The 11886-nt window shown below is 42.7% G+C and overlaps 1 protein-coding gene across 4 annotated transcripts in view; it reads left to right on the top strand.

The window, feature by feature from the left end:
- The first annotated feature begins 2224 nt into the window (after positions 1-2224).
- ELAC1 (elaC ribonuclease Z 1) overlaps positions 2225-11886 on the top strand; it is a 470823-nt gene continuing 461161 nt past the window's right edge. For 2 of the 4 annotated variants that reach the window (XR_014139591.1, XM_081801203.1), the window contains exons 1-2: positions 2225-2373; positions 6232-6396. Coding sequence is in view for 3 of the 4 variants with exons in the window: in XM_081801203.1 (XP_081657329.1) it covers positions 6240-6396 (157 nt within the window). In the remaining variant the exon portion in view is untranslated. Of the gene's footprint in view, positions 2374-4776; positions 4923-6231; positions 6397-11886 lie in introns of all 4 variants that reach the window. The other 2 variants (XM_081801205.1, XM_081801204.1) reach the window with 2 other exon arrangements.

Below are 11886 nucleotides of genomic sequence, written 5' to 3'. Positions count from 1 at the left end.
TTTGGCTCAGGTCATGATCCCAGGGTCCTGGGATCGAGCCCCACATCAGGCTCCCTGCTCCGCAGGAAGCCTGTTCTCCCTCTCCCATTCCCCCTCCTTGTATTCCCTCTCTCACTGTGTCTCTCTCTGTCAAAAATAAATAAATAAAATCTTAAGGGAAAAAAAAAAGTCTGACTTCAGCTCAGGTCATGATCTCAGGGTTCTGGGATCCAGCCCCATGTTGGCTCCCCACTCAACAGGGTGTCTTCTTCTCCTGTTCCCTCTCCCTCTGCCCCTTCCCCCACTCATGCTCTCTCTGTCTTTCTCTCAAATAAATAAATAAAATCTTTAAAGCGAAGAACAAACACCAAAAAACTTATCTTGAGGTGCCTGGGTGGCTCAGTAGGTTGGGTGATGACTCTTGATCTCAGCTCAGGTCTTGATCTCGGGGCCATGAGTTCAAGCCCCTACTGGGCTCTACACTGGGCATGGAGCTTACTTAAATAAAAATAAATAAATAAATAAATAAATATTACTCATCTTTTATATTTATATACTAAATTGCCCACCATCATTATGTAGTGATGAGACATTACCAGAAAAAGGAGGCTTAAATGCTTATAGAAGTATTTATGGATAAAATTATATTGTGTCTGGAATTTGCCTTAAAATAATCCAGGTTTCTGTTGCCTTTGAAGGGGAAGGATTTGGTTGTAGGCGAAACAAGATGAACCAGATGGTACTAATGAAGGTGAGTGATCATTATACATAAAGGTTCATTAGACGTTTTCTCAACTTTCATGTATGTTTAAAATTTCCCATATAATGGAAAGTTTTAAAAATAAAAAGTTCTATCCATGATTCTCTGAAGATATAACAACCCTGAGAAGAGGAGTTGTAGGAAGCCTTGATGGGTAGGCAGGAAGCTCCAGAATGGATGAGTCTGTGGAGAGTACTGCTGTGGGCAACCCCTATCCTAGCTCAGTTGTGACCAAGACCTAGCTGTGGAATGACGTATGTCTTCCTGGGCCCTTCGGAGCTAAGCAAGTGTCGGGATAAATAAAGTTCAAGTTCTGGTGTTTAATACTTGACTAAGTCGGACTCCACGTGACCAAATCCAACTTATCATTCCATTTTGGCAACATCAATCCAAGTCTCAACCATCCTACCAGACCCAGACCCAGACCCAGCTCAAGCCCCACTTTTTAACTAACTGCATATCCACTAATCTCCCTTTTTCCGTATTTTAATCACTCATTTTGTCTTCTCATTTGTTCCCTCATATTGTTAGTTGGTGGCTTCCCAATACATACTTTTCCAGCCTCAGTGCATGCTTCTAAAACCAGGGGCCGTATCATACTTAAAAAATTCTTTCGGCCTCAAAAATAATACAATCCACAAAGCTAGAGCTCAACTAATACTTGAATAAAGGCTTTGAAGAGGCCCCAAAGTAAAATATATAACGGTCTATTGGGCAAAGCAGATAAGGTGGGGCAAAATGGTTCTTGATCCCTCTCTTCTGGTGGTTTCAAAGGCCCCACAGTCACAGCACCTTTATTCCTGTTATGAAGCTGCTGGATACTTTGACTACCTCAAGTATATCGAGCAAAAATCAGTGCCATTTGGCACTGCATAGGAGCTTGAAATAGCCCTTTTTTTTTTTTTTTTAAAGTTGGAATTTAAACCGAGTTTTTTGTCTTGGTGGTAATCACCACGTGCAGTTTCTGCACAGAGCAGGCCCGGGCTTTTCACTCGTGCGTCCAGCAGGCTATGCTGTGCCCAAAGAGAACATACCTGCAATGCTTGTGTGAAAGCGGATATTCCAGCTTATCCCTAAATAAAGTGGAATAGAACGGAGACTCGGGATCTACAGTAATGCTGCTGTGAACTCTGATTCAAAGGCACATCGCTTTTTCTTACAGCATCGCTGACTTAAACGTTTAGATTTAGTGCCTAAAAGACAGAAAGATTCATCCCAGCGAAAGACTAGAAATTACACAAACATATGCAGGAACAAAGTATCGGAGTCAACACTCTTCGAGGAGCACGCTGGAAAACATTACACGGAAAACAAAAAGAACAGTAAACGTTTCCCCTTTGGGGGCTCTGGTCCTCACAGGTGACCACTACCACCTCACCCAGAGAATTGTGCGGGCGAGTGAAGGCGGACGGGGGACCAGTGGGACCAGGAGGGCGCCTGCAGTCAGCGCCGAGCCCACCGGGCTGGCCCGGCCGGGCACCACCGAGCGCGGACCTCCGGCGCGTCCTAGAGCAGCCACAGGCGGTCACAGCCCGCGGCGCATTTCCGCCCGCGCCGGCGCCGCCCGGTGGACGGCTGGGCCTTGCTGCGGGCCTGCGCCTCCCTCGGCTCCTGCCGCGGGCCTCGGGGAGTGGGTGAGTGGGACAGGGCGCGCCGGAGAGGGGCGGGCCAGGGTCTGCGCCGCCGCCTGCTCCGCGTCCGCCGTGCGGGCCGAACCGCGCGGGCGGGCAGGCTTCCTCCGGACTCGCGGGCCGGGCCCGGCTTGGAGGACCCAGGCCCGGGGAGCGCCGGCGAGCGAGGACGCGCCTTGTCTACCCCCCACCCCGAGGCGGGAGCCCCCAGTCGCCCCGCGCCCCTGCCGCCGCCCACCCCTCCTTCGGGAGACAGACATTGTCTTGGGGGAGAGCCTGGGCTCGCAGGTGGTCGGAGACCTGGCCTCTGGCCCTGACTCGGCCTTGGCCTCTCCATTTGTCTCTTCCCGGGCCACGGTTCTTTCATCTCTAAAATGGAGGAAGGCAGTATCCGCCCTCCCTGCACCACAGGGTGATTGCAGGGTTGGCGCTGCCTGTATGGAAACTGGTTCTCAACCTGGCCGCCTTTAGAGTCATCTGGGAAGCCTTCCAGATCATGAGTCCCCAGAGTCCCCAGGTGATTGTGATGTGCAGCCGGGACGAGAACCACTGGCCCGGGGAGTGTCAGGTGACAGTATGTGGTCGTGTGCTGTGCTCTCGACCGGAATGTGCACTTGATCCAGGGTGGAGCATAACCATGAGAAAGCAAGCGGCTGGCTTTATGTTCAAGAATACGGGGACCAAATCTGGTCTGGTTACTTTTAATTCTTGGTGCCTCGAATGGAGCGTGTCACAAAACATGAACCATTGATTAAATACATTAATTTCTGATTCCTTCCCGACCTGGTGGAAGGGTTTTGATTCTTTGGCTCATTTTTAAACTTTTTATTATGGAAACTTTCAAACATAGGAAAATAAGATCAATCTTGTTTCATCTGTTAACCCTCACCTCACTGGATTATTTGAAAGCAAATCCGAATGTACCATTTTATCTGCGAAATACTTGTTTATGTTTATAAAACAGAATAACTTCTTTTTAAAACAAAGCCATTATCAATTTAATAAGCATTTCATGTTATCATTTATCCAGTCAGCGTTTACCTTTCCCCAATTGTCTCCTTTCCTCCCAATTCTCTTTTTCAGTTTGTCCAAATCGAGGTCCAAACAAACTACACATGCCACGTTTGGTTGACGTCTTTTCTACTTCATTTAATCTCCTTATGGCTTCTCTATTTTTTTTGCCCCTTGTATTTTACTTGTTAAAAAAAAAACTGTTCATTTGTTCTGTAAAGTTTCCTACATACCGGATTTTGCTTCTTCCATCCCTGTGGTGTCCTTTATTAAGCTGGTGTTTAGATTACAGTTTTTTTCAGATTCAGGTTCTACTTTTTGGCAAGAAAACCTCATAGGGTTATTGTGTACTTCATACTGCAGCACACCAGGAGTCAGATAAGATCTTGTTTCTCTTTGTGGTGTTAAGATTGGTCAATGGACCTTTTCTGTACAGATTGCACTGCAGGGTAACTAAATAATTGAGGATTTACAGAGGGATGCCAGCTAATGACTTCAGAGGCATGAGAGAATATCACCTTTTGGCAACCTCTAATGAAATAGTGAATCCTGGCAATGAACATTAGTGGCTGTTAACATGAGAAAGAGAGAGACAGCCAGTAGCATGTGCTCCTGATGGAAGTACCAAATACCACTTAATCAAGTATTCTTGGATGAATACTTACCAAGTATTCTTGGATAATGGGTGGAGGATATAGACCAAACAAGATTGCCCATCAGTTGATAACTGTTGAAGCTCAGTGGTGGTTATATGGTAATGCATTACACTAATCTCTCTACTTTTGTGTTTGAAATTTTTCATAATAAAAATTTTTTTTTTAAAGATTTTATTTATTTGAGAGAGAGAGAGCATGATGGGGGGAGGGTCAGAGGGAGAAGCAGACTCCTCGCTGAGCAAGGAGCCCAATGCGGGACTCGATCCCGGGACTCCCGGATCATGACCTGAGCCGAAGGCAGTCGCTTAACCAACTGAGCCACCCAGGCGCCCAATAAAAATTTTTTTTTAAGACTGACTACTTGACTAGTGAATTCAGGTCAGCCTGATCTATCCTTTGTAGTTCTCCATTAGCCTTTCACCAAGTGATTCTCAAACCTGACTGCACGTTAGAATCACAGGGGAAGAATTTTTTTTTTAATACTAAAATGCATGTCTTACTTGCAGAATTTCCTTTTTAACTGTTCTGGGATGGAGCCCAATTATTGATACGGTTTAAAAGCTCTCCAGGTGATTCTAATATGCTCCAGGGTTCTGTACCAGTGGCCTAGATCCATAATTTGTTAAGGATTGTGAAGTGATTATATTTTATTATTCCTTCTGCATTTATTAGCTTTTAAAATGTTTAACTTTCTACATTCTGTTATTCTCACCTCTGTTGCAAACTGCAATCCCAACAGGAAAGCCTCTGCAAATTAAATTACCTAATTATCAGAGGAAGGCTTGATCTTGGAAGTGAAAGTGTGGAGTAACACATGGAAGGGACACTAGCAATTACCTAAAACCTGTGCATGGGTTGGAGCGATGTACCATCTGTGAGTGTGAGGTGTGTGTGGGGTGAGGGGGTGGGAGGGCTGACTGTATCTCCAAATGGTAAGAAAGATTAGGTGATGTGTGGTTAGAAAAGTATGTTCAGCCTTATGACACATTTCTTTTAAATAATATTAAATAAGTTAAATATAAAATACATTTAAAATAAAGACATCGGGGCACCTGGGTGGCTCAGTCGTTAAGCGTCTGCCTTCGGCTCAGGTCATGATCCCAGGGTCCTGGGATTGAGCCCTGCATCGGGCTCTCTGCCCAGCGGAAAGCCTGCTTCTCCCTCTCCCACTCCCCTTGCTTGTGTTCCCTCTCTCGCTGTGTCTCTCTCTGCCAAATAAATAAATAAAATCTTTTAAAAAATAAAACATCAAATACTGTTCATTGCAACCAAAACCAATCCAGAGATTTAAAAGAAAACTTAACCACTCTCTACCATCACGATTTTAATCACCCCTGCGATAACCAATATTAACAATATGGTATGTATCCTTCCACGCAGACCTTCTCTGTCTTATGTAAATGCAGAGGTTCAGGGCATTGTAAAAATGAGATCATGCCATAGCCATCTATAACTTTTCTCATTGTCATCCCTCCAGGACAACATTTACAGACCTGACTTAACTGCAGAATAAATAGTTCATGGAATGAATGTACAATAAAATATTCAATCATTTCCCTATTGAAATATATTCAGATTGCTTCCAAATTTTAGCCATCTTAAAAGTACCACAGGAAACATCATTGTATATAGGTCCTTTATTTCTATAGGATAGAGTCCAAAAAACGTGGTTGCTGGGTTAAAATGTGTTGTTATTAGCAGCATCATTATTATTGGTACTATATGTTGCCAGCTTACTCTCCCAAAACATAAAAGTAATATATACCTCCACCCCTAGTAACTAGTATATCTCCCCTGTGCTTCACCTATTCATCCTTCCCTCCTTCTCCCCAAGCCACTGTCAACCATTGGTACTTTTACCATCTCCATAGTTTGACCTTTTCCAGAATATCAGATAGTTGAGATTCAACTATAGTTTTTCGTTGACTGGATTTTGCAGTCTTTTAACTTGTTTGTTTTTGTGTGTGTGAGCAGTCATACAAAGTTTGGTAACTTGTGGTTTTAACTCACTAAGAGTTACTAAGATCTTACTTGGTATTTCTTTGGAAAACTATTAAAGAACAAGAATCCTGTCTTCTGAATATTTTATAAATATTTATAGATAACGTAAATAACAGTAAATCTCACAAGAATGTGTTTTTGGTGATTTTGAGCAGTGGTGTGTAATAATCCCTGGATGATCTTTTCATTGCAGGGTGGAAGATGTCTATGGATGTGACATTTCTGGGTACGGGTGCAGCTTACCCATCCCCAACCCGGGGTGCCTCTGCTCTGGTCCTTCGGTGTGAGGGCGAGTGCTGGCTCTTTGACTGCGGGGAGGGGACTCAGACACAGCTTATGAAAAGCCAACTTAAAGCAGGTTAGTGTGCATTTGGCTATCTCATTAAGACTATTTCTTAGTCATTGTCTTGGCTCTCCTAGGGCCTTTTGCTCAGAAACAGCCCCGACAGTTGCATCCCACCTCAGTGCTAGAGCCCTGGCAAGATTTGGAAGGCCCTGAGGCATCCGGCCACACCCACTGAATTTTATTTATTTAGTTTTTGTTTTTCTATAAAGGTTGAGAGCAAGGATTTATATAAGCTTGGGGGGTGAAGGATGGAGTGAGATACATGAGGCATATTACATGGATACTCCAGAAGCAAAGGAGCAGTGTACATACTTATTTCCACCAGGAGATAGTTGTAAGTATCACAAGGGGATACAAAGAGCAATAGATGTTCAGGAGAGTGAGATGTTCTTTTTCATTTGGGGTTATCAGGGAGGTATCTCAAAGAAGGTGACCCATGAGTTGTTGAAGGAGGAGGAGGGATTCGCTGGGCTGGGGAGAAGATAAGCATGCCAGCTAGAGGCAATGGTGTGAGCAAAGGCCCACCAGAGTACTCCACCAGGCCAAGGAGTACAGCGGTGCAAAGCCTTGGCCCAGAGTCAGACCAGCCTGGGTTGCAGTCCCAGCTGTGTCCTGGCTTGTGGCCTTTGCAGATCAACGAACTTAAGCTTTATTTTCCTCATCGTGAAAATGAAGATAAAAGCTCAACCTAGAAGGGATGTTATAAGCATTATATATAATAATCCCTTCACTGTATAGTTTTCTCTCAGTCAGTTAAATCTTAGTTCAAATACCGTCTTCTCAGAGGCTTTCCCTGAACCTCTGGGGTTAAGTAATTCCTTGTTCATCCCAGGTATTCTGCTTCTTTGTGCTATTTTTATTGATTTCTTAGCATCAGTATCTAAAATTGTTATTTAAATAGTTGTTTCTGTGTTTACTGTGTATTTCCCTGTATGATAAAGTAAGCTCAAGGATCATATATATACCTAGTAGATGCCTAATAAATATCTCTTCAGTTGATGCATGAATAAGGTGTTCAGCACTTAGTATGTGTTTCTCACTTACTAGGTCTTGATAAATGATAGTTATTGAAATTATTCCTGTGATTCATCACAGTGTGTGGCATTGATGACTAAAATAAAGTTAGTTCTAGCATCAAGGATCTCTTATTCTAGTGGTGGAAACTGATATGTAAACAGACCTAGTGTAATGTGATAAAGAGAACAGTGGAACTGTTTTCTAAATACTCTTGGAGCACAAAGGAGGAGGACATTAACTGTGTGTTCAGAGAAAGCATCCCAGAAATGGTTAACAGTAGAGCTAGGATCTAAGAGATGATTAGAAGTTTCTCCGGGGAGAAAAGTAGGGATGGACATTCAAGGAACAGACAATGAAGTGAGCAAGAAGTAATAGAATTTCCAGAAGACAAGTGACATGTTTAGGGAATATTGAACCATCCAAATCATTGAGTGGTGGGCCAGGATAGATGAGAGAGAAAAATGCTGAAAAAGTGAGGGCAGACTATGAAGTCCTCCATGGTCTACTAACGTATTTGGACCTTTTTATTCTATTGGCAATAAGGAACCATTAAAAGTTTCTTAGCAGGGGAATGACATGGTCTGATTTGTGTTTTAGGACGGAGTTTTTCTATGGCAAATATACTGGGAGAGACCATTTTTTTGTTTTTTGTTTTCTTGGTTTTTTTTTTTTTTAAGATTTATTCATTTTAGAGAGAGAAAGAGAGAGTGAGCAGGGGGCAGGGCAGAGGGAGACCGAGAATCTCAGGCAGACTCCCCACGGAGTGTGGAACCCAACTTGGGGCTTAAGATCATGACCTGAGCCGAAACTAAGAGTCAGATGTTTAACCAACTGAGTTACCTAGGTGCCTCTGGGAGAGACCAGTTGTTTGTGTGTGTGTGTTTTTAAGATTTTATTTATTTGAGAGAGAGAGAGCGAGAGAGAGAGCACAAGCTTCAGGGAGGAGCAGAGAGAGAGGGAGAAGTAGGCTCCCTGCTGAGTGGGGAGCCCGATGCAGGGCTTGATCCCAGGACCCTGAGATCAGGACCTGAGCTGAAGGCAGATGCTTAACCGACTGGGCCACCTAGGCACCCTGGGAGAGACACAGTTTTAAGGCAGTTGCATTCATCTGAGAGAAGAGAGGATGAGGCTGTTGAAGCAGGAAGTAGGGATAAGGATGAAGATGAGAGACTCAATTTAAGAAATACTTACACAACTAGCAGTGGGTGGTGACTGATTGAATGTCTAGGATGTGAAGAAGTGAAGGACTGCAAGTTACAGTTACGGTGTCCCAGACCCAAATAGGAAGTCAAGAACAGAGCTGTTGGAGGAAGGAACTAATGCATATCAGTTAGGACTCATGGCCTTGAGGTGTACACAGATCAACCTAAGACCCTGAGGTGAGGACAGATACTATGCTTTATTTCCCTTGGATCACAGAGGGATTCCTTTCATGAGAACTCTCAGGGACAAACAGGCTAGAGTGGAGGCTGTAATATTTCACATTTTAGACAGTAGGGATTGAGGTGGTAGGATGATTAAAACAGAAACAAGAAACTTAAGTGTGGGTACCAGAGGTTTGGGTGTGGGGATAAGTCTTTGTTATTTAATACCTGTATCGGTTATCAGTGCTGCATAACAGATTATAAATTTAGTGTCTTATTTGCATTTATTATCATAGTTTCTGTGGGTCAGGGAGTTTGGGCCTGGGTTGGCTGGGTTCTCTGCTTCAGGGTCTCACTGGATTGCAATCTGTGTTTGGTGGCCAGGGCTGAGATCTCATCAGAGGCTCAAATGGGGAAGAATCTGCTTCAGAGATCACTTGGGTTTTTGGCAGAATCCTTACAATTGTAGGACCAAGGCTGCCACAGCTCCTAGAGGCCTCCTCTGGTTCCTGATCATGTGGGTTTTTCTTTGTGGTAGCTTGATTCCTTACTGCCAGCCAGGGAGAAAGAAACTCAAGAGCAAGCCTGCTAGCAAAATGGAATCTTATAACATAATGTAATCACACTGTATCCCTGTGCCATATTTGACTGGTTAGAAAAGTCACAGGTCCCACCCACACTGAAGAAGAAGGAATTGTAGAGGGACATGAACATCAAGAGGCAGGGGCTGGGAGTACCACCTCACATCTATTTGCTACAATATTTTTCTCTAATATTTTATAGCTATTTTATATATGTTTTAAGTAAACATTTTGCAAAGCTAAGCCTCACAAAGAATAAATAAAATAAAGCCTAAGGGAACCTTTAGTTTACTAAATTCTTATTGGCTAAGAAAATTCCTGGCCTCAGAGAGGAGGGTAAGATGGTAATCACAAAACATTATCTATGACTCTGTAGCATTTCACATGTCCCCAGTCTCAAACTGGAATGGAGTACCCTCAATTCATCTGGATTATTCTCAACCCAGTATGGACCTATCATTATTTGATTCATTGAAACCCTTTCAGCTTATACTCCTCCTGGGGTAATAATATTTTATGAGTTTCATAAGGAAGTACTTTTTATTTATCTAAACACACTTCTTTTAAGCTTCCTTGGTCCTAATGTGCAAGCATCTAATTAGCAAATATGGGTTTGTCATGTCTATTTCTTTCATAGTTTTAAAAAGAGTGAGCTTAAGCCTTTTTCTTCCCTTAAAAATTATTATTAAAAGTATTACAAAAGTATAATGAAATGATTATGAAAAGTATACATACAGGGCGCCTGGCTGGCTCACTTGGAGGAACATATTACTCTTGATCTTGGGGTGGTGAGTTTGAGCCCCACATTGGGTATAGAGGTTACTTAAATAAATAAATAAAAACTTTAAAAAAAAGTATGCATGCTCATTGTAAAAATTCAAACAAAGCAGAAACATAAAATAAGAAAAGCCTGATTTCCCCTTATAGGTAAATTTTTTTGTAGTTGTAGATATGTTAATGGTACAGATGTATTTGTGTGTGTGTGTGTGCATTTGCATAAATGGTATACTAGGTGTAACCTGCTTTTTTTCCAACTGAACAATTATATTGCATACATTTTCCTACGGCAGTAAATGTAACTGCATTCTCACTTAGGGGATGTTTAGTATTCCACTTCTCTGTGGATGATGTATACCCTGGAAACTTTCTTGTTCCCAAGTGAAAGGGAATTCATGTACTCTGCTTTCTTCATGTGATAGCATCTCCTAACTTTGATCATTATGGTTGCCATTCCTTCTCCCTCCAAAATCAGGTTTCTTGAAAAATGAAATGTTTGTGTTCCCTGAAACTGTGGTAAGTGTGGGAAGCAATTTTTGACTTACTTTATTTGTCTCACTTGTTTTGGGCTCACAGATTGTCTTGGTGTTCAGTGTTGGCTTTGTTGTGCACTAGATAGGGAGAGGGCCCAGAACGTCTGACTTGGCCTTTGTAAGGTCAGCGTGAGGTCATGACTCAATAACCATCATAGTTCTTCTGTCTGCAGAGGCCTCAGGTCACACTTATGGGCGCCTCAGCAGCCCGGACAGCAGGAAAGGAGGGAAATGAAGGGGTTCCAAGAAGTCAAAAGACAGTAAAAGCAAGGCCTAAAAAGAGAAAACAAAAGAGTATACTGAGGAAACTTCTAGAGTGCTTCAGGATTCTCCAGATCTCAAATCAGCCTCTGCCCAATCTATGGTTCCCTGCCACCAGGGCCTGAGTTTGGTGTATTAACTCTGGAAGGCTTACTTGGAGAACACTTTTGCCTTGATGTCACTGGACAAATCACTTTACAATAAGCTATTCCTATTCTTTTATGATAATAATAAACTGTTCCTATTCTTTTATGGTATCAAATGTTTGAAATAGGTGGTCTATGAGGCTAGCACCAGAAGCCTCAGTTATACTAAAATTGTGTTAATTGTGATTGTTACTTTTGAAATGCCTTGGTGCATCTCAGAAAAATGCTAATGTGGCATCCTGCCACATACCAACAATAAATTCAGTTTACCAATGGCTAAGTCAAGTTACAACCGAGGCCAATATGCACTGAAAAAGGCATTGGGTTAGCTCACACTGAAAGAAGGTATGAGCCCACATACCTTTGTATAGCACCATACGGGATCTGCCCTCTGATCTACATTCTAGTGTCTGTTGCCCACCTCCCCTCTGGATTCTTCACCCCTATCCTCTCCCACCCCCTTCTTTCTCCCTCTTGCCTCATTGTCTTCCTTTTTCTCCTCCCCCTTCAAACTCACTCAGGCAGGCTCTTTCTTTCTTAGTTAATCTCTGTCCAGTCTGGAGTCCTTAAATGGCAGTTTGGGGTTCAGATGTTGGTCAAGTTGGAGCCAGGGGAACATTTGTTTTGCTGGAAGTATATATTCGTTATGCTCAGAGGAAGCATTGTAACTGTCAGATGCTTTTGGCATTTGAGGCCTATCTGGTTTAAGTGAACTATTTTAGTACACTTTCTTATTTTTCCTCTCTTTTTCTTTTCTTTTCTTTCTTTTTTTCTTTCTTTCTTTCTTTCAGCAAGAAGATATGTAGGAAAATACTCTTTTTTT

This window comes from Leptonychotes weddellii, chromosome 13 (assembly GCF_054177405.1).
Source record: "Leptonychotes weddellii isolate Sample4059 chromosome 13, ASM5417740v2, whole genome shotgun sequence".
Taxonomy (NCBI): domain Eukaryota; kingdom Metazoa; phylum Chordata; class Mammalia; order Carnivora; family Phocidae; genus Leptonychotes; species Leptonychotes weddellii.
This window is presented reverse-complemented; position numbering and strand designations above follow the sequence as displayed.